The 27,771-nt window shown below is 40.4% G+C and overlaps 1 protein-coding gene across 5 annotated transcripts in view; it reads right to left on the bottom strand.

Moving 5' to 3' along the window:
• LOC129868307 (active breakpoint cluster region-related protein-like) overlaps positions 1 to 27,771 on the bottom strand; it is a 224,395-nt gene extending 196,624 nt beyond the window's left edge. For 3 of the 5 annotated variants that reach the window (XM_055942161.1, XM_055942162.1, XM_055942163.1), the window contains exon 1: positions 26,695 to 27,770. In XM_055942161.1, the coding sequence (XP_055798136.1) occupies positions 26,695 to 27,631 (937 nt within the window). In that variant the 5' untranslated portion in view covers positions 27,632 to 27,770. Of the gene's footprint in view, positions 1 to 6,815; positions 6,929 to 26,694 lie in introns of those variants that run through there. The other 2 variants (XM_055942160.1, XM_055942167.1) reach the window with 2 other exon arrangements.

Below are 27,771 nucleotides of genomic sequence, written 5' to 3'. Positions count from 1 at the left end.
GCTGATTTCCCCATTGTGTCAAGCAAAGAGGCACTGAGTTTGAAGGTAGGCCTTGAAATACATCCACAGGTCCACCTCCAATTGAATCAAATGATTTCAATTAGCCTTTTTCTGGAAAGTTCCAAGCTGTTTAAAGGCACAGTCAACTTAGTGTATGGAAACTTCTGACCCACTGGAATTGTGATACAGTGAATTATAAGTTAAATAATCTATCTGTAAACAATTGTTGGAAAAATTACTTTTGTCATGCACAAAGTAGATGTCCTAACCGACTTGCCAAAACTATAGTTTGTCAACAAGAAATTTGTGGAGTGGTTGAAAAACAAGTTTTAATGACTCCAACCTAAGTATGTAAACTTCCGACTTCAACTGTATATCAGGCAGTGTGAAAGGAAGGCCCAGAAAATTGTTAAAAAGACTCATGCCACCGAAACCATAGAATGTTCTCTCTCTCCTTCCGCAAGGCAAATAGGACTGGAACATCAAGTCTGACACCAACAGGCTCCTGAACAGCTTCTATCCCCATGCCATAAGACTACTAAATACAGGGAAGCAAACTGGTGAGGGCCCAAAAAGCTGACACTTTTTTGTTGCATAGAAACATGCAAAAAATCCCTGCTTAGGGGGATAAAAAAATATATATACCAGCTTTAAAAATGCTAATTTCTAGTGACTTAACCTGTATTTCAAGAAGGGCTCCAGCCTAACTGTATACTAATTAAACAACAAGGAATATGATCTGCATGATCAGTCTCTGTGTGTAAAATAAGAAGTGGTTTTAATGTGAACCTAACTTATAGCAACAAAATGTAAGGAAAGCAATCCAATGTTATTTGTTACCTTGACTTTACTGCAAATTACACTCAAGTCCACAGAATAAACAATACATTAATACTACAGTTTGTGACCACACACACACACACCTAAATATTTCACTTGGGGGGAAAAATACATTAAAAGAAGTAGAAATAGAATGAAACAAACAGGCACTCTATTTTCGCTCTATTATAGTGGCCACTATTGTAGACATAGATCAAGAGCACAAGGATACATGTGTGCAAAAATAATGTTCAGAGTAAAAAATGTAATAATCCCCCATCACTCACAGTGTTCCAGTATGTCAAGTTCACCACAATAAAAGTAATATCTGGCCTACACTGCACGTTATTACATTGTACACTTTCTGCCTGTGTACATCTGTTCTATAATGTGCCAGCAGAGCATGAGACCCTTTGTTGGCATAACTGATCTCTTTCAGGCAGAGAGTACACCTGGCAGAACCCTTTTTATCCGCCTTATTGAAAAAGTGAGAAAGAGAAAAATGGTGTTCCTTTCACCAGTATAAGCCAGGCCTTGCTGAACCCTAGATGATTTCATTTTATTTTTGGCAGTGAAATGAGGCTACTCAGGCGAGAGAAAAACCTCACCAAAATGTATAGCCCCGTTGGAAAATGTAATGGACTGTTTGAAAATTTAAAATAATAATATATTTTTTTAAAGAAGTGTGAAATGTTTATTTGGCATACCCCCAACGGCATTGCGCGTACCCTTGAGGGTACTGGCTGTATCCAATGCTCAGCTAATCGTTCACGTAAAAGAATGCAGCACGCAACTGAAGAGAAGAGACAACAAACTTGCTAGTTACAGCACCAGCGCGCACTCTGGAAAGACAGCGGAGAGTGGAAAGGCAGTTTGCCAGTTACAGCAGTGCATCCCTTGAAGGATAACGAATAAGGATAACCTCTTCGTTATCCTTCAAGGGATGCACTGCTGTAACTGGCAAACTGCCTTTCCACTCTCCGCTGTCTTTCCAGAGTGCGAGCTGATGCTGTAACTAGCAAGTTGGTTGTCTCTTCAGTCACGTGCTGCATTCTGTTATGTGAACGATTAGCTCAGCCTTGGATACAGCCAGTATTGCTCCAAACCTGCATCACTCATTCGCTTACAGCCAGTAGTGATCACACACTGACGCTCCAACACACTCACTTAATTTGCTCACACACAAACATGCATACATTTATACTGACTATACACACACGATGCTGCTTCTCTGTTTATCATATATCCTGAGGCCTAGACACCTTTCCCCTATACATATCTACTTCTATCAGTCCCGTATACCTGCACATAGTAAATATGGTATTGGAACAGACTTTCTTTTTGTGTTCTTTCTGACCAACCTTCTTCTTGTGTTCTTATTTCTAGTGTATTTTTGTTCTACCTTATGTTTTTAAGTATTACACTGATATTGATTACTGCATTGTTGGGATTGGAGCTTGCAAGAAAGGCATTTCATTGTACTTGTGGACATGACATTAACTTCTCAAACCAGTCGACACATCGGAAGCCAAAACACCTAGTGTGAACTAAGGTGGCACTGACATTTGTGGTTGACTATTGATACACCACCCTTTACTTAACTGACTTTATTGTCCACATGGGGAAATTTTGTTGCAGTGTCATGTACACGTTTAAAGTGGCATTTAAATAACAAAACAAATAGACAATACAACTTTCATAACCGTTCCATACCAATAAAAAGAGACTAGCCTGCTGGCCTTACTGGGTGGATAGGAACATTAGCCCGAGCTATTTAGGAGGGATATCACACCTGGCACAAATGATTGTCTAGTTCTGTTTTTCCTGCCGAGGGGTGCCGTATACCGGCGTCGAGGGGAGTAGTTCAAAGTCTGGGTACAGGGGTTGGCTTGGGTCTAAAAAAAATTTGTGAGCCCTGTTGAGGGCCCTAACCTTAAAGATCTCATCCAGGCTTGTCTGTTTGACTCCAAGTACCTTGCTTGCTGTGGTGATAATCCTTCTCAGCATATTTCTCTGGCTGATAGTGGAATTGACAAACAATACAAAACGTTAAAATACTCTCAATGAAAGATTTGTAAAAGAGAGTCAGTATAGTACAATTAACATTAAAAGATCCCAGATTTTTGAGAAAGTACAGTCTATGTTGGCTCTTTTTGTAGATCAGATCTGTACATTTACTCCACTGAAGCTTATTGTCCAAGAGGACACCCAGATATTTATATTCCTTGACCATCTTTATGTTCTGACTTCTGATAGATGTTGCAGATATAGGTGTTGTATGCTTCCTGAAGTCTATGCACATGGTTACCTATTGTGTTGCATGGTTACCCATTGTATTTGTTGCACCCGGCTTTGTATACACCACAACCAACAATAAAAAGTTGTGACTCGAGAGTCTGAAATGTTGACAAAACAAACAAGTGATACTTCACAAGCGCAGTGGGCAGGAGCTCCTTTATTCAACATTTCCTAATGTATTGACATAATGATATTGAAGTGCATTTCACTTCTATACACAACAAGTGATGTGATGCTGTTCTGACAGTGCTTCCTCATAGTTGCATGGTTCGTTCCACAAAATGAGAGCCTTTTGAGTCTCTGATATTTCAAGTAGAATTTGTGCACCAATATTGCATTTTAAAAGCCTGTTATATCCAGTGAAGTGACCTTTAATATAGGCCAAGGAGAAGTCAATACATCTGATTTTTATATCAATCAAGACTTGCTAAAAAGTTTTTAAAAAGTTTTAAAAAATGTCCCTCCGATAAAATTGTCAACCCTGTTAGGGTCAACACTCGTAACGGTCAAAACCGTGTAACTTATCAGCCACTTACTATTGTCCTTTTTATATTTAACCTCTTGAGAAGGGAATCGTTTTAATTTTTATTCAGTTGAACATCTGCTCTTTATGACTGAATGTTAAAATTAAGTCAAATCTAATGTCTTTTTGAACCAAGTTACACATCTCAAAAGGCACCGAATTGGTGGAATGACCTGCATAGTAGCTTAGTTGCATACAGTCGTATGAAAAAGTTTGGGTACCCCTGACAATTTCCATGATTTCCATTTATAAATAATTGGGTGTTTGGATCAGCAATTTCATTTTGATCTATCAAATAACTGATGGACACAGTAATATTTCAGCAGTGAAATGAGGTTTATTGGATTAACAGAAAATGTGCGATATGCATCAAAACAAAATTAGACAGGTGCATAAATTTGGGCACCCCAATAGAAAAATCACATCAATATTTAGTAGAGCATCCTTTTGCTAAAATAGCCTCTAGACGCTTCGCATAGCCTCTAATGAGTGTCTGGATTCTGGATTAAGGTATTTTGGACCATTCCTCCTTACAAAACATCTCCAGTTCAGTTAAGTTTGATGGTTGTCGAGCATGGACAGCCTGCTTCAAATCATCCCACAGATTCTCAATGATATTCAGGTCTGGCGACTGGGAGGGCCATTCCAGAACATTGTACTTGTTCCTCTGCATAAATGCCCGGGTAGATTTTGAGCACTGTTTTGGGTCGTTGTCTTTTTGAAATATCCAGCGCAACTTCAACTTTGTGACTGATTCTTCAACATTATTCCCAAGAATCTGCTGATATTGAGTGGAATCCATGTGACCCTCAACTTTAACAAGTTTCCCAGTGCCGGCACTGGCCACAGCCCCACAGCATGATGGAACCCCCACCAAATTTTACTGTGGGTAGCAAGTGTTTTTCTTGGAACGCTGTGTTCTTTTGCCGCCATGCATAACGTCCCTTGTTATGACCAAATAACTCAATCTTTGTTTCATCAGTCCACAGCACCTTATTCCAAAATGAAGCTGGCTTGTCCAAATGTGCGTTTGCATACCTCAAGCGACTCTGTTTGTGGCGTGTGTGCAGAAAAGGCTTCTTCCGCATCACTCTCCCATACAGCTTCTCCTTGTGCAAAGTGAGCTGAATTGTGAACGATGCACAGTGACACCATCTGCAGCAAGATGATGTTGTAGGTCTTTGGAGGTGGTCTGTGGGCTGTTTTTGACCGTTCTCACCATCCTTCGCCTTTGCCTCTCCGATATTTTACTTGGTCTGCCACTTCTGGCCACAGTGGACACTGACAGCTTAAATCTCTGCGATAGCTTTTTGTAGCCTTCCTCTAAACCATAATGTTGAACAATCTTTGTTTTCAGGTCATTTGAGAGTTGTTTTGAGGCCCCCATGTTGCCACTCTTCAGAGGAGAGTCAAAGAGAACAACAACTTGCAATTGGCCACCTTAAATACCTTTTCTCATAATTGTATGCACTTGTCTATGAAGTTCAAGGCTTAATGAGCTCACTAGTTACAGGTATTCAAATCAACAAAATGACAAGGGTGCCCACATTTTTGCATAGCCTATTTTTCACATCTGATTTAATTTCTTACAACTTAATATTGCTACACTAAAAATCTTTGTCTGGACAATACCCCAGTTCTCAGCTTCTATTAGAAAATGAATGGCATGCCACTGATCATTTTCTGTGACGACAGAGTAAATTATTATGCAGCCTAAGAGGGGTGCCCAAACGTTTTCATACGACTGTAGCTGCAATTCCAATATAAAACAAATTCTCTATGCAGAACCAAGTTCATAACCATCTCAGTGAGAGCTGTCTTTGAGTCATTAAGAACAAAATGAGTAGAGTGATACAGTTGGCTCTGTACTCCAGCACTTTGGATTTTAAATGATATAATGACTATGGAGGTTAAAGTGCAGACAGTCAAATCTAATTTTATTTGTCACATACACATGGTTAGCAGATGTTAATTCGAGTGTAGCGAAATGCTTGTGCTTCTAGTTCCGACAATGCAGTAATAACCAACGAGTAATCTAACGTAACAATTCCACAACTACTACCTTATACACACAAGTGTAAAGGGATAAAGAATATGTACATAAAGATATATGAATGAGTGATGGTACAGAACGGCATAGGCAAGATGCAGTAGATGGTATAGAGTACAGTATATACATATGAGATGAGTAATGTAGGGTATATAAACATAGTGGCATAGTTTAAAGTGGCTAGTGATACATGTATTACATAAAGATGGCAAGATGCAGTAGATGATATAGAGTACAGTATATACATATGAGTAATGTAGGGTATGTAAACATTATTAAGTGGCATTGTTTAAAGTGCCTAGTGATACATTTCCATCAATTCCCATTATTAAGTGGCTGGAGTTGAGTCAGTATGTTGGCAGCGGCCACCAAATGTTAGTGGTGGCTGTTTAACAGTCTGATGGCCTTGAGATAGAAGCTGTTTTTCAGTCTCTCGGTCCCTGCTTTAATTCGAGGGTATTTTCAATCATATCAGGTGAACCGTTTAGAAATTATGGCACTTTTTGCACATAGTCCACCCCCCCCCATTTTAAGGGATCAAAAGTATTGGGACAAATTCACTTATAAGTGTATTTTTTTTTGAGTAGTATTTGGTCCCATATTAATAGTACGTAATGGCTGCATCAAACTTGTGACTCTACAAATTTGTTGGATGCATTTGCTGTTTGTTTTGGTTGTTTCAGATTATTTTGTGCCCAATAGAAATTAATGGTAAAAAATGTATTGTGTTATTTTGGATTCACTTTTATTGTAATTAAGAATATGTTTCTAAACACTTCTACATGAATGTGGATACTATAATGATTACGGATAATCCTGAATGAAATCCTAAATAATGGTGAGAGATTAGCATGTCTTGGGGGTATGATATTTGTGCGTGTGCAACTTCCTCACACATGATCTGTAATCATGGTAGCATCCACGTTACTGTAGGAATGGTTAGAAACATTCTATTCTTATTTACAATAAAAGTGACTCCAATGACAATACACTATTACCATTAATTTCTATTGGGCACAAAATAACCTGAAGGAGAGGAGTGAATGAGCAGCTCTATGGAGGATTAGCCCAGAGTAGACACACAAACCAGCTCATCAACTCGCCACCACATTTCCCGCACCTTACCGTAGTCTCCATGGCAGCCAGAGCCGGCAACCAATCAGCAGGGTGGTGGTTTTTCTTATTTCAGATCAGATGGGAGGCAGAGAGAGAAACGGGGGCCATGTTGCCCTGCTATTAGAACCTGACTGTGTGACACAGTGAGTGAGTGAGTGTGTGGGAGGGAGTGTATGGAACAGTCTGAATTTGATTGGCTCAGTAACTTGAGCAAATCAGTTGGCTGACTGTGAACCACACTTTTTCCTTTCAAAGAGGTTGTGTCTCTGACTGCTTCTGCTACGACACAATATAAGAGCAAAGAAATCAAACTTAATAAAAATATATGAAATCTCATTTTGAGGCATGGTTATGAAATACAGGAATATGATAACTTTTACTATAGGAAATGTCTTTTCTCCATACTGCAAGTCTACACATATGTAGTCCAGGATATGTAGTCTAGCACAACTGATCCGAATAATTAGTTGGTTGATACGATGAATCAGGTTAGTTACAACTGGGGTTGGAGCAAAAATCTACAGCAAGGCAGTACTCCGGGAACAGAGTTGGAGAGCCGTGGCCTAAACAGTAGCGCAGACAGCTTGTATGTTTGTCCTTTAGTAGTTTGTTAATGACTCAAGCAGAGTTGGCTGAGGATTCTGACCTTTGAAACCCCTTCACTCAGAGTCGATGAGAAGACAAACAATAGAAGATGTGATGTTTGGCCGAATTCCTGATCCTTCCAGGAACTCTGCCTGCCCCCCCCCCCTACCCCACCATACCACTAATGAGCCTGTGGTTCCCATAGAAATCAGGAACTCACCCCCCCCTAACATAACTAAACTGTACCATAACAGTAGTTATTAGTCAGATTCAGATTAACTTTATTAACCCACCAGGGGGAAATTCACTTGGTCACGTGCTTAAAAAGACCGCACATAAAACACAGAAACTACACTAAATAATTAACTTCTTGCAACTATAGGGGGTGCTGTTTCGCATTAGCATAATTTGCTCTACACATTAAACGGCTTCCTACTCAATTCTTGCTCGTACAATATGCATATTATTATAATTATTGGATAGAAAACTCTCTAGTTTCTATAGTCATTGGAATTTTGTCTCTGAGTGAAACAGAACTCAATCTACAGCACTTTTCATGATAGGGAGTCAGATTTCAAACATCTTGGCCACTGATCTGGAGTCAGTTTAAAGGTCACTGTAAATGCTATGGAGAAACAGACACTGCTTACGTCTTCCCCTGGGTGTCAGTACGTGATGACGCTTTGAATGGAGTCGATTGCGCAATCAGTGCGTCTATAAATCACCAAATACCAGAAGTAACTGCTTTTGGCTGCCTGCGCGTGGCGCGCGAAGGACATCCGACTCGCCTCCTTCCAAGCTTTAGTTTAGCCAGTAATATTTCTCCGGTCATATTTTTACTCGTTATAGGTGTTAACAGCCTCATAAGGTAGTTAATTTGAACCGTTTTATAGCAATTTATATTCGTTTAGTGCGATTTTGAGGCATTGCTTTGTTGTGCACTTTGAAGCGCCGGGCACATTTCGGGGTCCCGGTCGAACGTTAGTGGGCATTTCGACAGACAAGAGGACATCTTTCGACCAAAAGAAGATTAGACCCAAGAAAGGATACATTGCCCAAGAATCTGATGGAAGATCACCTCATAGTAAGAAATATTTAAGATGATAAATCGTTGTTCTGTAGAAAAATGTTAAAAGCACGTTCCGCCATTTTGTTAGGTGTAGCTTTGCTTGGCGCAACCTGTATTGAAAAGTAAGGATAATTAAAAAAATGTAATTCCGCGATTGTATTAAGAATTAAATTGTCTATCAATCACTGACCACCCTATATTTTTTAGCCAAGTTTATGAGTATTTATGTATAAGACTAGATCACTGTCTAATATGGTGCACGACATTTTCTGACCAGCTGGGCTACCGGACCCGGGGTAGAGGCTCGTGAAAGGTTAAGTGCTATAGCTATACATTTAAAGTGAAATGTATGCAATATGCTGTATACTCGAGGGACCAACATACTATTTGTTATAAAAGAGACCCCATATCTATCGTTTTTTCTTCTGAAGAAGTCTCTTTCCCCTTGTCCGGCTGCTGCGACTGGATTTTGAGTGAAGGGGATGAGCTGACTCCAGTGTTGCCAACCCGAGTCAATGAAGGAACTGATAGGACAAGCAGGGGCACAGCATGATCTGAATGACCCACAGACATGATGACATCGTCACGTCACAAAGAGTAGCCCACTAAACCCTAGGGATCCTAAGAGAGTGATTGAGAGGCAGGTGGATGACTAGTCTAGACCTACATGGTGGAAAGTGTGGCAGTGACAACATATAGGCCTGGGAACAGAGAGGCCAGTCATATAGGCCTATAAAAAGACTACACCTTTCACAATGGCTTTAAAAGTGACGGTGTAGCCAGCTTCTCTCCACACTCCAAACTGCCTTCACTTGAGCTCAGCTGCTTAGAGAGTAAGCCTGGGCTTAGAGTTCACACCTTCGGCGCAAGCTATGGTGTGTGGTGGGCTACTGCCCATCTTCTGCTTATATTGACAAAGGCAGACGAGGAACTGCAAGAAGCAGCCTAGCTGCCACGACGACATGCTGATCACCAAGGTAACGCCACAGACAGGCCATTGAGAACTGGCAGTAACAGCCAGGCAGCTTGACATCCATATATCCAAACATTCTCTAAATGCCTTTCATAATTGAAAATGTCTCGTCAGTCTCCTTACAAAGTAACTAAATAATGACATAAGCCACATCATTTATCCTATGTGATGTGTAGCCTACGTTTGTTTGGAAAGAGAAACTCAAACTTGAAAACAGTGCTAAAGGGGGGAGAGTGTATGTTTCTCAGAGGACAGACGCCTCAGCTCACTGTATAGTAGGGCCAGGATGATACTAGTATCGCAGTATTTTTTCAATGGCAAAAATTAAAACACCAAGCAGACCAAACTCATTGGTCCTTTAAAAACCTGCTGGATGTAAAATATGATGTGCTTCAGCTTGGGACACCACTCTGACTCTGGATGACAACAAATGTTTTCCTAAAGTAGTCAAATCCGCTTGGTGTTTTGTTTGCTTGCCATGACAGTAACAAGTATGGATACTGGTATCGTCCCAGCACTACCATATAGCTTACTGTACTGTAATAAGCGGTCAGTGTTTGACACACACACACACACACACACACACACACACCAGGGGTGGGCGGTATAACGGTATGAACGTGAATACCGGTATGATGTTGTGCCATGATATGGATTTTGCCATATTGTGCATATCATGATAAATTAATCAAATGTATGAAATAAGGTGTTTTTGTTTCGTTCAAAGTTTCAGTCGAGTGATACAGGCTAGTGGGCTAGTTCAAAATGTTTCTCTTTCACTAAATACATACAACAAACAAGCATACGCAACTACAGATTAAGTGAACATTTAGTGAAGTAAACTCCTTTAATTAGCAAAAGTGTCCAAAAATCAAGCATTGAGGACAACTGAAAACAAGTAAAATAATGCTATTGAGGGTGATTTGCGTTGGGCCAGTAACCGAAAGGTTGCTGGATCGAATCCCCAAGATAACAAGGTAAAAAAAAAAAGAAATCTGTCTTTCTGCCCCTGAACAAGGCAGTTAACCCACTGTTCCCCGGTAGGTGGTCATTGTAAATAAGAATTTGTTCTAAACTGACTTGCCTAGTTAAAAAGTTAAATTTAAGATTTGCAGGATGACAAAGAATTAGTTGGAAACTGGTTTGTACTGTGTAAGTTGTGTCGACGCATTGTGCTAGCCAAAGGTGGAAACACCAGCAATCTTTGTCACCACCTGAAAACCCTGCATGTGCGAGAATAAGAAGAATCGACCGGAATGCGTGCAACAAACCCCTGGAGCAGTGGAGCAAGTCCCAAGACATCTTTCATTAGTGGTACTCCCTATGACAAGCAGAGTAACAAGTGGAATGAGAGAGTGCAATTACATATCACATAGTGAAAGACATGGAATAAATTCAAACTGTGGAGAAAAACTGTTTCAGAAAGTTGATTTGAACTCTAGACCCAAGATAAGAGGTCCCAAGCTGTAAATACTTCAGCAAAACATGTCAGCCAGAACTCTACACAGAATGTCTGGACAGAGTTGCCAACGAAATCCATAACGCTGCATTCTTCTCTATCACTGCCAACTTATGGTCAAGCCAGACCACAGAGCCATACATTAGCCTCACGATTCATTACATTGACAACAACTGGAAGCTGCAAAGCAGATGCCTTCAGACCCCCATATTTCCCAGACGACCACACGGGAGAAATAATTGCAGCTGGGATGAGGGATGCACTTTCATCCTGGGGCTTGAAAGAGTTGCGTCAAGTATGTATGACTACCGACAGCGGATCGAACATGGTCAAAGCATTGGAGCTGAACAAATGGGCAAGACTAGGGTGTTTCGGACACAGGCTACACATTGCTATTGGTAAGTTTCAACATCCAAAACAGAGCTAGGTAGAAAAATAACTTAACTTAAAATGCAGAATAACTATTGCATTCCTTATCTCCATCTACGGTTATCGCTGACTACACTGCCTGATCGTTCTTATACGTTAAGCCGAATATATACAGCTATGCAAATCTATAATATTTGTCATTTGTAAATGTGTGCAATATCCAAACATTACATGGATTACATTGCTTTTATTTATAATTAGCCTATGGTTTCAATATATGGATCTATCCCTATCAATAATAAATAGCCTACTCAATAAATTATCCCATTTTCTAAAGCTCTTACAACATTTGTATGTAAAGCTATATATGGATTAAATGTGTAATCATGAACAGTGTCCATGCTGTAAATTGTTGCAATTACAACAGATGCAATGTTATTTCTTTGAATAATTGTGATGCATGTGTGTTATTATTTTTCACCTTCTATTTTTCAGAGAGGAGTGTCCAAAACAAACCTCAGGTGAGTTATCTGACAAAGAAATACTTCTGCATCCCTGCCACAAGTTCTACCTCAGAGAGCATTTAGCACTGGGGGCAATGTGGTCACATGCCACAGGGCAACTTTGAAGCCAGAAACTGTTAATAGGCTGCTGTTCCTGGCACGGAACTTGTGAAGAGGGAGGTGAATTGTTGCATGGTGAACTAAGAAACATACAGACTGTCTGATTAATGTTTGAAAAGGTTTACAACTTGAATTCATAATGACCCGAGTAAAGCTGAAAAAAAGACTGCACTACTTATATTAGGCAGTAAAAAGTTCAAAAGAAATGTTTTAATTTTCTTTACATCCCGATTACTTTAACTTTACTGCACATTTATTTAACTCATATAGCTTTGTTTATGGTTCATGCTTGCACAGGTTTACCACAGAAGTAAAAAACATATACACTGCTCAAAAAAATAAAGGGAACACTTAAACAACACAATGTAACTCCAAGTCAATCACACTTCTGTGAAATCAAACTGTCCACTTAGGAAACAACACTGATTGAGAATAAATTTCACATGCTGTTGTGCAAATGGAATAGACAAAAGGTGGAAATGATAGGCAATTAGCAAGACACCCCCAAAAAAGGAGTGATTCTGCAGGTGGTGACCACAGACCACTTCTCAGTTCCTATGCTTCCTGGCTGATGTTTTGGTCACTTTTGAATGCTGGCGGTGCTCTCACTCTAGTGGTAGCATGAGACGGAGTCTACAACCCACACAAGTGGCTCAGGTAGTGCAGTTCATCCAGGATGGCACATCAATGCGAACTGTGGCAAAAAGGTTTGCTGTGTCTGTCAGCGTAGTGTCCAGAGCATGCAGGCGCTACTCTGGGGGATAAGATTGTTTTTTTGTTTTTTTCTTATCCGTGCTGTCCTGGGACTGAACTGCTGATATCTTCTTGGAATTTGGATCCATTTACCCCGCTATCCGTTCGCTGTAATTGATTTGTACATTTTGAACTAACCGTTTTTTCCCCGGGGTGAGTTCTATTACATTTAAAGGAGAGTATATTTCGGTATAGTCAATATCTACTGGGCGAAGCAAATTAGTGGGCTTAGGCCCAATGCTTTCCCCCCCCATTTATGTTTCTCCTCTCCTGAAAAGAGACTCAATCAGCCCTTAGTGTGGGCAGTAAATATTCAGCCATAAATGTCTTTTCACAACGTTTGTTTTCAGAACTCGCTGGTTTTAGTTTACGCCAAGGTTTAGCTAGTAAGGGCAAGATGGAAAGCGAGCAGCAACGTATCTCTACAAGTGTATTCATGTTTGATTGTTGGAGTTTATTTTTTATTTTTTTTCTATGTTTATTGTTGTTTCCTTTCCAAGAAACACATCTTTCAGCCAGTGAACACAAGAAATTGAAGAGGGAATGGGTAGGACAAGTTTTTGCGTCCTCTTTTAACTTCTCTAGGATAGGGGGCAGCATTTTCACATTCAGATGAAAAGCATACAAAAATTCAACTGTCAGCTACTCATCCCCAGAAGATAAGATATGCATATTGTTAGTAGATTTGGATAGAAAACACTCTGGAGTTTCTAAAACTGTTTGAATCATGTCTGTGAGTATTACAGAACTTATTTGGCAGGTGAAACCCCGAGGACAAACCATTCCGATTTTCTTTTTTTGAGGTCACTGTCTTTTCAATTAGTTTTCATTGGGAAACCAGATTTCTAAGGGACCTGCTTGCAGTTCCTACGGCTTCCACTGGATGTCAACAGTCTTGAGAAATTGGTTGAGCTTATTCCATTGTGTAATGAAGAAGTACGGCCATCTTGAACGAGAGTCACATTAAGTGTCCTGTTGGATAGAAGCGCGTGACCAGAAAGCTGGCTATAGTTGGTTTTAATCCTGTATTGAACACAGATCATCCCGTCTTCAATTTTATCGATTATTAACGTTAAAAAATACCTAAAGTTGTATTACAAAAGTAGTTCAGAATTTACAGGTAAACTTTGAGATATTTTGGAGTCACGTTTGAGCAATTTGGAAGCAGTGTTTTTCTGCATCAAACGCGCCAAATAAATGGACATTTTGGATAAAAATAGACGGAATTAATCGAACAAAAAGGACCATTTGTGATGTTTATGGGACATATTTGAGTGCCAACAACAGAAGCTCGTCAAAGGTAAGGCATGAATTATATTTTTATTTCTGCGTTTTGTGTCGCGCCTGCAGGGTTGAAATATGCTTCTCTGTCTTTGTTTACTATTGTGCTATCCTCAAATAGCATTGTTTGTTTTCGCCGAAAAGCCTATTTGAATTCTGACATGTTGGCTGGATTCACAACAAGTGTAGCTTTAATTTGGTAACTTCCATGTGTGATTTAATGAAAGTTAGATTTTTTATAGTAATTTTCATAGTAATTAATTTCAATTTGGCGCTCCGCATTTTCTCTGGCTTTTTGCCATGTGAGACAGTAGCGTCCCGCCTAAACTCAGATTTTTGGATATAAATATGAACTTTACCGAACAAAACATACATGTATTGTGTAACATGAAGTCCTATGAGTGTCATCTGTTGAAGATCAAAGGTTAGTGATTAATTTTATCTCTATTTCTGCTTTTTGTTACTCCTCTCTTTGGCTGGAAAAATGGCTGTGTTTTTCTGTGGCTATGTACTGACCTAACATAATCGTTTGGTGTGCTTTCGCCGTAAATCCTTTTTGAAATCAGACATGTTGGCTGGATTCACAACAAGTGTAGCTTTAATTTGGTGTCTTTCATGTGTGATTTCATGAAAGTTAGATTTTTATAGTAATATATTTGAATTTGGCGCTCTGCATTTTTACTGGCTTTTGGCCAAGTGGGACGTTAACTTCTCTAGGATATGTGGGACGCTAACTCCAAAGCAAGAGGAACTGCAATTTTGATAAGTAGACACATCCCCTTCTGCGTCAACAACACCATCTCTGATCCCTCGGGCAGATTTGTTTTGGTGCAGGGACATATGTTTTCAGAGTCTTGGACCCTATTGAATATTTATGCTTCTAACTTCAATGACCAAATGTTTATTCAGAAGGTCTTCCTTCAGGTTGCTCAAGCACCACCAGGATGGCTACTGGTTGGAGGAGATTTTAATTTTTGTTTAGATACAGTTCTTGATAGGTCCTCTGATAAACCCTCACTTTTTACCAAAGCCGGCAAGCTCACCATGTCTAACAAATTAAGATATTTCATGAATGACATCTGGAGACAGTTGCACCCACAGAATAGGGACTACTCTTTATTCACACCCACATAGATAACTTTTTACTATCGACCCAACTTTTTCATAGAGTGTTAGATATCGAGTGTCTCCCCAGATTGCTTAGTGACCATTCTCCTCTGGTATTATCAATCTCCATTCCTACCAAGGTAAATTCTACAATCCTAAAGCAACCTGAATTTTGTGCATTCATCTAAGAGCAGATCAATATTTTCACTTTGACAAACAAACCCTCCGCTCCTGACAGTTTCATTCTTTGGGACACATTGAAAGCCTATCTGAGGGGACAGATCATTTCCTATACTAAAGGGCTGAAGAGAAAACTCGGTGCGGAACTGAATGTCCTTGAATCTGAAATCTCTGAGCTAGACAAAACCTACCAAAGAGGCCCGACTAAAGATCGATACAGGCTTTAGGTAAATAAAAAAACTTAAATATAATATTCTGAACACATATCAAGCTGAGAGGGCCATCACTAAATCAAAACAGCGTTATTACGAGCTTGGAGAGAAAGCACACAAAGTATTGGCATGGCAACTGAAAGCAGAGGAAAGTAAGAGGACAATTAATGCTATAGAAACTCTTACTAATGAGATCTTTCGACCCTACTGAAATTAATAATACTTTTAAGAAATACTATGAAGACCTCTACACTTCCCAATCAAGCGATGATCTATCAGAGATCGACTCCTTTCTCTCCTCTCTCAACCTCCCATGCCTGTCAGGGGAAGACAGCGAGCGCCTGAGTGAACACTTCTCAGTTCCTGAATTGTTGGAGGCCATTAAATCCTTACCTTCTAATAAATCTCCTGGGGAGGATGGCTTCCCTCCAGAGTTCTATAACGAATTTAGGGAGCTGTTGGTCCCCTACCTTATGGAGGTACTTAAAAAAGCCCGGGAGGACAACTGCTTTCCAGAATCTCTCTCTCAAGCAGTGATTACTGTAATCCACAAGAAAGGGAAAAACCCGCTAAAGTGCGCCTCCTATAGACCAATCTCTCTCCTTAACACGGATTGTAAACTGGTCACCAAGATGCTATCTAAGAGACTGGAGTCATGTCTTCCCCTGTTGGTCAACCCAGATCAGACTGGCTTCATAATTAATAGACTGTCCTCCAATAATCTCAGGTTCTTTGATATAATTCACCTTGCTAACAAAAACAAATTACCTAGTGTCGCAGTCTCCCTCGACGCTGAAAAGGACTTTGATAGGGTTGAATGGCCATACCTCTTTCGCGTCTTGGAAAAGTTTGGTTTAGGTACCGTGTTTGTAAATTTGATAAAATCACTCTACAAATCTCCTAAAGCTAGGACTGCTACCAATTGGATTACTTCCTCCTCTTTCCCTCTCTATAGGGGGAACAGACAAGGTTGCCCAATTAGCCCCCACCTCTTTGCCCTCGCCATTGAACCGTTGGCTGAGGCTATTAGAACGTGCCCTGACATACATGGCTTTGAGGTGAGCCCCCATACCCATAAGTTATCACTCTTTGCGGACGACCTTATCTTATTTCTAACAAAACCAGAACACTCCCTCTCTCACTTGCAGATCCTACTACAGTGTTATAGTTCTTTCTCTGGATATAAGGTCAATTTAGATAAAAGTGAAATCTTACCGTTGTCTGTCTTTGACCATCAAGTACAAGTTCTCTTTTAGATGGTCTCCTATGGGCTTCACATATTTGGGAATAATGGTGGATGGTAACCTGAACAAACTCTAAAAACTCAATCTGGCCAGTTTGCTGCAAAAGGTGGAGGGTGACCTGTGTAAATGGAAGGACTTGCCTCTCACTCTACTGGGTAGAATCAATGTAATTAAAACGAATGTCCTGCCCAGATTTCTATATTTGTTTCTCTCTCTCCCTATCCCAGTTCCCGCAGCATTCTTTTCCTCTCTCGACAAGATGACCAGACGGTTTATCTGGCATGGCAAAACCCCTAGGGTTGGCCTGGATAAATTGACCCTTGATTACAGTCAAGGGGGCTTAAATCTCCCCAATTTTAGAATGTACTACTGGGCTGCACAGTCTAGGTTTCTGGCTCAGAGGTTTGACAAGGGTCCCTCTCCCTCATGGTTGAACATTGAAAAGCTTGAGGTAAATGATGACACTGGGGCAGAATTGTTTTACAAATGGGACAGAAAATATGTAAAAACCATCACAGACAACCCTTTAATCATTCATTCTGTCCTGGCATGGTGCAAACTGCATGAGCTGTTCAGACGAGAGGGATGTCTTTCCCCTAAAACCCCTTTATGGAACAATAGATTGATTCCTATGTTTTTCCAGAATAGTAACTTTAGACCATGGTCTGATAAGGGGATCACTCTTCTGGAACATTGTTACGAGGAGGGAGTTCTTATGTTTTTGAACAGCTGAAACAGAAATACCACTTGCCTAACAGGGACTTCTGTATCTACCTACAACTACACAACTTTATTAGGGTGACTCAAGGGACAATGGACCCTACCTAAGATGTCACCTATTGAACAACTCTTCCACGCAGACCAACCACTATTCAAGACCATTTCCAGTGTTTACGATGCTCTTATGTCAGGACTAACACTATCTGAGCTAGATAAACCCCGACTTAGATGGGGATAAGATCTGGGTATTGATCTTGATGAGGGTCTATGGAGTGACCTATGCAAGGATGGTGTTACATCCACATTGAACTTCAGATACAGACTGATCCAGTTTAATTTCCTCCATCAGCTCTATATCACCCCATCTAGACTGCACAAGTTCAACCCTGATATCTCCTCCCTATGTTTTAGATGTGGAATGGAGGAATGTTCCTTCATCTGAGCCACTTGGCAGTGTTCAAAACTACACGGTTTCTGGCAGGGGGTATGCGATACCATATCCTCAATCCGCGGGGTTGCATTCCCTTTAGACCCGGAGGTCTGTCTACTGGGTAACTTTACTAACTCTAATCTTAGTATAATAGTATGGCTTTGCCTAACAGAAATATTGCTAGCGATTACCAAGAAATGTATTGCCTTGAAATGGAAATCGGATTCCCCCTGCCAATTGCAATGTGGCTATCGGAAGTTCATAGTTGTATCCCATTGGAGAAAATCACTTAGTGCTTGAGGAATAAGTTAAAGACATTTTACAGAATTTGGCAACCTTTTGACTATATGGAGATTCTCCCCTCACATCACATTGATTGAATCTCTATATAACCCTTATACAATGTTTCACACGTAATGTATAATATGTAGCTTGTGACCATATGATCCAATGTCTCATTATTATTATTCTTTATTTTACTCTTTATTATAACTTATTTATTGTATGTTTGTATTTTTATTATTATTATTTATTTTTCTACGCTCGTCTGTTACTGTCACTTTGTCCTATTGCTGTCTAATATCTTTTCACTTTTGTTTTGAATGTTCTTAATTGGAAAATGCAAAAAAATAAAAAATAAAAATAGTCTTAGCATCACTCTGTTACCGAGGAATTACCCTAAGTATACTAAAATATTCCATGGGTGGGCAGGCACGCACGCACGCACACACACACAACTGAGTTAGAGCTGGCTGTTTTGTGAGCAGACATGCAGAGCAGGATGGGCCTCAACAGGCCCTGCATTTCTGAGAGGAGGGAGACATGGAAAAGGAGGGGAAAAAATACAGTTTGTCTTATGAACATGATATAAAAGAAATCTCCAGCAACGTAACAAACACAGGTTTGTTCACTCTTCCAAAGGAACCCTTGTGAGAAGAACAGCAGCCATGTTGTTCAGTTTGACCCAGTTCTAATAGCATTAGGCTAACCAAAACAGAATGCCTTGTCGTTTGTTTGGTAGATAGAGCAGAAATATACACTAGCGTTCAAACATTTGGGGTCAATTAGAAATGTCCTTGTTTTTTAAAGAAAAGCACATTTTTTGTCCATTAAAATAACATCAAATTGATCAGAAATAGAGTGTAGACATTATTCATTTTCAACATTAACAATGTAGCTGGAAACGGCAGACTTTTCTACAGAGGCCCATTATTAGCAACCATCACTCCTGTGTTCCAATGGCACATTGTGTTAGCTAATCAAAGTTGATCATTTTAAAAGGCGAATTGATCATTAGAAAACCCATTTCCAATTATGTTAGCACAGCTGAAAACTATTGTTCTGATTAAAGAAGCAATAAAACTGGCCTTCATCAGCATTTGTGGGTTATTCCATGCGAGAAATTGCCAAGAAACTGTTGATCTTGTACAACGCTGTGTACTGCTCCCTTCACAGAACAGCGCAAACTGGCTCTAACCAGAATAGAAAGAGGAGTGTGAGGCCCCAGTGCACAACTGAGCAAGAGTACAAGTACGTACATTAGAGTGTCTAGTTTGAGAAACAGACACCTCACAAGTCTGCAACTGGCAGCATCATTAAATCGAACCTGAAAAACACAAGTCTCAATGTCAACAGTGAAGAGGCGACTCCGGGATGCTGGCCTTCTAGGCAGAGTTCCTCTGTCCAGTGTCTGTGTTCTTTTGCCCATCTTAATCTTTTCTTTTTATTGGCCAGTCTGAGATATGGCTTTTTCTTTGCAACTCTGCCTAGAAGGCCAGCATCCCAGGTTTATCTGCCTCACCTAAAGCCCATTCTGGTGGGAAGCTGCTATAGACCAGCAAGTGCTAAAAGTCAGTATCTGGTTAATGTGTGAAATGCTTGATAATGTATGTGATATCAAAAGAGAAGTATATTTTCTGGGTGACTTAAATATTGACTGGCAATCATCAAGCTGCCCATCCAAGAAAAAGCTTCAAACTGTAACCAGTGCCTGCAACCTGGTTCAGGACGTCAGTCAACCTACCAGGGTATTTACAAACAGCACAGGAATGAAATCATCAACATGTATTGATCACATCTTTCCTAAATGCGGCAGAAATGTGCTTTAAAGCAGTATCCAAATCCATAGGATGTAGTGATCACAATATAATAGCCATATCTAGGAAAACCAAAGTTACAAAGGCTGGGCCTAATATAGTGTATAAGAGGTCATACAAGAAGTTTTGCAGTGATTCATATGTTGATGTAAAGAATATTTGCTGGTCTATGGTGTGTAAATGACGAGCAACCCGATGCTGCACTTGACATTTATGAAATTGCTTATTCCAGTTACTAATAAGCACGCACCCATTAAGAAAATGACTAAAAACTGTTAAATCCCCTTGGATTGATGAGGAATTGAAACATTGTATGGTTGAAAGGGATGAGGAAAAAGGTATGGCAAAGTCTGGCAGCCCAACTGATTGGCAAATGTACTGCAAATGAACAAATCATGTGACTAAGCTAAATAAAAATCAACTATACTATGAAACAAAGATAAATGATAATAGTAAAAAGCTTTAGAGCATCTTAAAATTCAGCTCCATCATTCATTGAATCAGATGGATCAGTTAATCACAAAACCGACTGATATTGTCAACTACTTTTTCCATTGGCAAGATAAGCAAACTTAGGGATGACATGCCAGCAACAAACATTGACACTACACATCCATGTATATCTGACCAAACTTTTGAATTCCGTAAAGTCAGTGTGAAAGATATGAAGAAATTATTGTTGTCTATCAACAATGTTAAGACACCGGGGTCTGACATTCGATGGAAAATTCCTGAGGATAATAGTGGACGATGTTGCCACTGCTATTTGCCAGATCTTCAATTTCAGCTTACTAGAAAGTGTGTGCCCTCAGGCCTGGAGGGAAGCTAAAGTCATTCCGCTACCCAAGAATAGTAAAGCCCCCTTTCCTGGCTCAAATAGCCAACCAAACAGCCTGTTAACAACCCTTAGTAAACTTCTGGGAAAAATTGTGTTTGACCAGATACAATGCTATTTCACAGTAAACAAATTGACAGACTTTCAGCAGCTTATAGGCAAGGACACTCAACAAGCACAGCACTTACACAAATGACTGATGATTGGCTGAGAAAAATGTATGATAAAAAGATTGTGGGGTGTGTCTTGTTAGACTTCAGTGCAGCTTTTGACATGATCAATCATAGTCTACTGCTGGAAAAACGTGTGTTAAGGCTTTACACCCACTGCTATAATGTGGATAAAAAGTTACTTGTCTAACAAAACACAGAGCGTGTTCTTTAATGGAAGCCTCAAACAATCCAGGTAGAATCAGGAATTCCCCAGGGTATCTGTTTAGGCTCCTTGATTTTTTCTAACAACATGCCACTGGCTTTGAGTAAGGCCAGTGTGTATGTATGCGGATGACTCAACACTATAAACGTCACCTACTACAGCGACAAATGACTACAACACTTAAAGAGCTGCAGTTAGTTTCGGAATGGGTAGCAAGGAATAAGTTAGTCCTAAAAATTGCCTTGGCAGTAGCTAATGGGGAGCGATAAAAGATACAAAACATTATTGCACCACGACATACACTGCATTCGGAAAGCATTCAGACCCCTTCACTTTTTCCACATTTTGTTATGTTACAGCCTTATTATAAAATGTATTAAATACATTTTGTTCCTCAGTCCACACAATACCCTATAATAACTGAGCAAAAACAGGTTTTTAGAAATATTTGCAAATGTATTAAAAATAAAAAACTGAAATACCTTATTTACATAAGTATTCAGATCCTTTGCTATAGGACTCGAAACTGAGCTCAGGTGCATCCTGTTTCCATTGATCATCCTTGAGATGTTTCTACAATTTGATTAGAGTCCACATGTGGTAAATTCAATTGATTGGACATGATTTGGAAAGGCACACACCTGTCTATATAAAGGTCCCACAGTTGACAACGCATGTCAGAGCGAAAACCAAGCCCTATGAGGTCGAAGGAATTGTCCATAAAGCTCTGAGAGAGGATTGTGTCAAGGCACAGATCTGGGGAAGGGTACCAAAACATTTCTGCAGCATTGAAGGTCGCCAAGAACACAGTGGCCTCCATCATTCTTAAAATTTGAATAAGTTTGGAACCACATAGACACTTCCTAGAGCTGGCCACTCGGCCAAACTGAACAATCGGGGGAGAAGTGCCTTGGACAGCGAGATGACCAAGAACCCAATGGTCACTGACAGAGCGCCAGAGTTCCACTGTGGAGATGAGAGAACCTTCCAAAAAGGACAACGACCCTAAACACACAGGCAAGACAAAGCAGGAGAGGCTTCGTGACAAGTCTCTGAATGTCCTTGAGTGGCCCAGCCTGAGCCCGGACTTTAACATGATCGAACATCTCTGGAGAGACCTGAAAATAGCTGTGCAGCGACACTCCCCATCCAACCTGACAGAGCTTGAAAGGATCTGCAGAGAAGGATGGAAGAAACTCCAAATACAGGTGTGGCAAGCTTGTAGCGTCATACCCAAGAAGACTGGAATCACTGCCAAAGGTGCTTCACCAAATTACTGAGTAAAAAGTCTGAATACTTACAGTAGCAGTCAAACATTTGGACATACCTACTTATTCAAAGGGGTTTCTTTATTTTTTATATTTTCTACATTGTAGAATAATAGTGAAGACATCAAAACTGTGAAATAACACATATGGAATCATGTAGTAACCAAAAAAAGTGTTAAACAAATCAAAATCAATTTTAGATTCTTCAAAGTAGCCACCCTTTGTCTTGATGACAGCTTTGCACACTCTTGGCATTCTCTCAAGCAGCTTCATGAGGTAGTCACCTGGAATGCATTTCAATTAACAGGTGTGCCCTGTTAAAAATGTATTTGTGGAATTCCTTTCCTTCTTAATGCGTTTGAGCCAATCAGTTGTGTTGTGACAAGGTAGGGGTGGTATACAGAAGATAGCCCTATTTGGTAAAAGACCAAATCCGTATTATGCAAGAACAGCGCAAATAAGCAAAGAGAAACAACAGTCCATCAGGAACATTTCAAGAACTTTGAATGTTTCTTCAAGTGCAGTCACAAAATTCTATCAAGCACTATGAAGAAACTGGCTCTCATGAGGACCGCCACAGGAAAGGAAGACCCAGAGTTACCTCTGCTGCAGAGGAGAAGTTCATTAGAGTTATCAGCCTCAGGAATCTGCAATTAACTGCACCTCAGATTGCAGCCCAAACTTTTTTTGGTCCTACATGATTCCATGTGTGTTATTTCATAGTTTTGATGTCTTCTAAAATGTAGAAAACAGTGAAAATAATGAAAATCCTTGAATAAGTAGGTGTCCAAACTTTTGACTGGTACTGTATGTAAATGTGATATTTTCTTTATTTAAAAAAAATAAAATAATTGTGCATATTTTTTTATAAAAACCTGTTTTTGCCTTGTCATTATGGGATAGTGTGTAGATTAAAGAGGTTGGGAAATGTAATCAATTTTAGAATAATGCTGTAACAAAATGTGGAAAAGGTCCAGGGGTCTGAAAACTTTCCGAATGCACTGCAAGTGCCTTTGAACGGGGTAAGGTAGTAAGTGCCAGGCACACCAGTTTGAGTGTCAAGAAATGCTGGGTTTTTCACGCTCAACAGTTTCCTGTGTGTATCAAGAATAATCCGTCACCCAAAGGATATCCAGCCAACTTAACAACTGTGGGAAACATTGAAGTCAACATGGGCCAGCATCCCTGTGGAACACTTTTGACATCTTGTAGAGTCCATGCCCCGACGAATTGAGGCTGTTCTGAGGATGTTCTGAAAGTGTTCCTAATGTTTTGTACACTTCAAGATGCAGTACAAATTTGCAAACACTATTATCTCTAACTGGCAAACATATATGCCTTCTTTTGGTAGCACACTAAGTCTTTCAATCAGTGTACACAAAGACATGCCTTGTGAGGTAACCTGCTCTCAGAATTACTCATTTGCAAGTTTCTTCTAGAACTGTTTCCTGCTGAGCACTCTCAACAACACAACTGACTCCATCAACCGCTCATTGAAGGAAAAGGTCTGCATCTACCACCAACTGACATACCACAGAGAATATTGGGGGGGGCGACCACATTTAAAATACCCAAATGCGGGACATAATGATGTCTTACTCTGCAGGACATTGTAGCATACATGAATAAAAACATGTCAGAATCCCCCCCCCCCCCCCCCCCCCCTGTTGAGTTTTGGCCACATGAGATAAATGTCCTAAAATCTCTGTTTATGGTGTAAGAGTAACGTTATACTATGCCATTATATTTTGGTTATGTAAAATACTAATTAATCATTGTGATCTTCCAAGACATTGATTCAGCTATGATCTAACTTCACTGCATTTACATTTTTACATTTAAGTCATTTAGCAGACGCTCTTATCCAGAGCGACTTACAATGAGCAACATTGTAAGAAGTGGCGGAGTTAAGCTCCATGCACTCCGGACTGAACCAAAGAGGACCTACCCAACTCTTCTTCCCTCTGCAAAATGTGACTATGCAGAAACGAGAGACCACGTGCGGCGTTTTTATAAAGATCTGGTAATATTTGGCCAGGAAACATTTCTGGTTGATCTCAGGGAATGTAAAACAGTTAAAAACTGTTAAAAACAGGATTGTGTGAAGTAGAAGCAAATATGTTGAATGAGCAACTAATAAGCATGGAGAGCCTCAAGTTTGACGAAATTACCTTATATATCTTTCCGTCTAACAGGCTGACTACAAACGTCGCATGCGCGAGCGTTGCAAAATAAATTTAGAAATCTATATTATTCAATAATTGCACCCACACTGCTCCCGCACGTCAACGAGCGTCTGCGTTGCCAAGGGCTAAAATAGAAGTCAGTTCTATTTGTGACGCAGATCGCGCTGCAAGTCCTGCCTCTCCCATCTCCTCATTGGTTTATAGAAGCAGGTACCCACATGCCATCTGCTCATTGGTTATACCCACGTGGGTGATTGAAAGACGAAATGTTTTGCCGGTTGTCATGGTAAAGTGTAGATGCCAATCACCATATAAGTTCAAAGATGAAAAATCCTGGAAGGAGGAGAGATGACTAAAAACGATTCGGTTGGCCGTTTTATGTGTGGATTAATTGTCGGAGTAGAGGACCTTGTGCATTTCAGGTAAAATAACAACTCAATGTTTATATCCCAGGACAAATTAGCTAGCAACAGCAAGCTAGCTAGCAAGTGCAAGCTAACTAGCTAAATTGCCATACATGTTTAATGCTTTTCGACCTGTCCCCAAATTAATGTCATTGGTTCAGAGTTAGTTTTGATATTTTAAACTGCGTGTCGTGATCGCGTTTGGTGTAGGGGGACAAAATAAATGTATGCATGATAGCGCACGCGCGCAGCCAGTCAAGCTTACTTTGTAAATAGCATCTTGAAAGTAAGTATTTTATGCTTCAATAGAGTGATCAGGGACGTGCAACTATAGTTTTCCTTCACAGCCATCTCCTCATTGGTTATACACACGTGGGTGACTGAAAGACAAACGAGCTCAGTGGCGGTAATGCACCTAATTTATAGGTCAGGAGAAAAGGCCTGGAAGGAGGAGAAATGACAAGAAACAATTCAGTTGACCGTTTTATGTGTGGATTCATTGGTGGAGTAGAGGACCTTGTGCATTTCAGGTAAAATAACAACTCAATGTTTAAATCCCAGGACAAATTAGCTAGCAACAGCAAGCTAGCTAAACAGGACAAATTAGCCAGCAAGTGCAAGCAAGCGAGCTAGCTAGCTAAATTGCCATAAATGTTTAATGCTTTTCGACCGGTCCCCAAATTAATAATATTGGTTCAGAGTTTGTTTTGATATTTTAACCTGCGTGTCGTGATCGCGTTTGGTGTGGGGGGGACAAAATATATTTATGCACGATGGAGCACGTGCGCAGTCGGTTTGGGTTCAATGTCATACTGTAATTGACTTACTTTAGTAGACCATCATCAGAACACCACATTTCACTGCACCTAACATTTCCATTTTTTAAAAACATGCTTTTTGTAAGTAGTTAGACCTACTGTCCTCGTCAAGTTTAGCTGGAGCAAAGATTATGGATATACTGACAAGATACATGTCTCTCCTCCCTAACAATGTAGCCCTCGCTACAGATAACACAGGACTAGTAATGACCCAGTGCACTACTTTTGTGAAAAAAGTAAATGATCTAACAAATATGTTTTTGCCCTCGCTACAGACCGCTATATCGGTTATAACAATTCCCTCAGCACCCAGACTTCCAGAGGCTAAGTGCTGATGTTGTCTGAGTGCCAGACTGGATTGTGTCACAGGCATTTAGATTGTCATCGCTATGGCACTAGGTCATTAGCATGAGGAGGAAGCGCTGCTCTCTCCACTGCCCCTAATGAACCACTCATCCATTTCAAGTCCCACTCCTACATATTTCCCTAAATACATATGTATCTATATAGTTCTGTGATGCACCTGACACAGATGACAGCAGAGTGATGTCACAAAATGAGTGTCAAATGTTTCCAGGACCTTTTCCTTCCTCTCACCTAGTCATGTGTGAACTGTCAAGTTATTAACTACTCAAAACAACTTTGAATATAGTTTAACCTGCCATTGTGGAACCTGATGGAAAGTATTTAACACCTGTTTCAATACTACACAGCCACGATCTCTTTCTCTTACAATGTTGCTGCCATACAGTGCAATACATCGATAGCATTCTCTCAGCATTGTCTTATTGGTGCCCATGCCATTAAACAATGACTTTACAAATAGCTCTTTCCGGGTTACATGCATGATAAAGGGCTGTGTAAACCTCAACTGATGTGGCCAAACAAATAGATATCTTACCTGAAGAGGAGTCTTCATGGTCGGAACTCAAGTTGCCATCACTGCGTCTGTCTGGAGTGCTGTGCCCGGACCCACCGGTACGGGATGCCCTGAAGGGCGCAGGAATGCAGGAAGGAGACAACCTCCCATCATCACTGGAGTCGAAGTCCCTGCTGTGGCGCAACGGGCGCGGGGAGTCCCGGTGGGTGTTGGACCTCTGGCTCTCTCTGACGGAAATTTTTGGGGTCACCAGGTTGCCCTTTACGAAATTCTCATTGAGCTCCGCATCCTCGTATTCGTGGTCACTGGCCTCTCTGCTGTTGTTGTCGGTCACGGAATTCAATTTCCCTATGCGGCCGATGCAGTTTCCATCCGCCTGAGAGACCTCTGATGAGATCGTATTCACTTGTTTCTGGAAGCTGGACATGCGCGGGGGCGCGGGGGGTATAGGTTTACCTGTCCTGCTACTGATCCTGATCGGCGGCTCTGGTTTGGTGCCTTTGCTGCCTGTCGTCTGCAGTTTCATGCTTCCATTACCAAGAACTTTCATACGTTCCCTGTCTAGCTTTTCTTTTGTCCTCAGCGATTTTCTTTCCGTTTCTGTCCTTGATAATAAAGGTTCAATATTCAAGTTTTCGTCTTTACCGTCTTCCCACATCACCTTGTCATAACTTTTCTTCTGTCGAGCGATGGTGGTCTGGAAATATATCACCTTGAATTTCTCCTCCAACAGCGCCTGCTGCAGTGTTTTGAGATTCGATTTACATTTCTCCAGCTCGGTCTCGACATCTTCCACCGAGGTTAAATCCATTTTAGGTGCTTCTCCGTCAGGAAATTCATTCTTCCAATGTTTTTCGAATTCATCTTGCTCCCACATTATCTCCCCTGCGAAGATCAGCGATTCGATGTAATCACCCTTGAGGAAATTATACTGTTTATAATGTTGTTTCAATCGCATGTGGAACCTTTTCCTCTGAAAAAAAATCCTACAAACTCATTCCAAACTTGACACTTCGTCGTACTGGTGGTGCACTACACACACTTGTTACATCTCCCACGCAGGCATATGATGGAACAGTGTTCCTTTACCCAGATAAA

The sequence above is a fragment of the Salvelinus fontinalis genome, chromosome 13 (assembly GCF_029448725.1).
Source record: "Salvelinus fontinalis isolate EN_2023a chromosome 13, ASM2944872v1, whole genome shotgun sequence".
NCBI classification, from domain to species: Eukaryota; Metazoa; Chordata; class Actinopteri; order Salmoniformes; family Salmonidae; genus Salvelinus; species Salvelinus fontinalis.
Note: the sequence above shows the minus strand (reverse complement) of the source record. Positions and strands in the feature narration are given on the sequence as shown.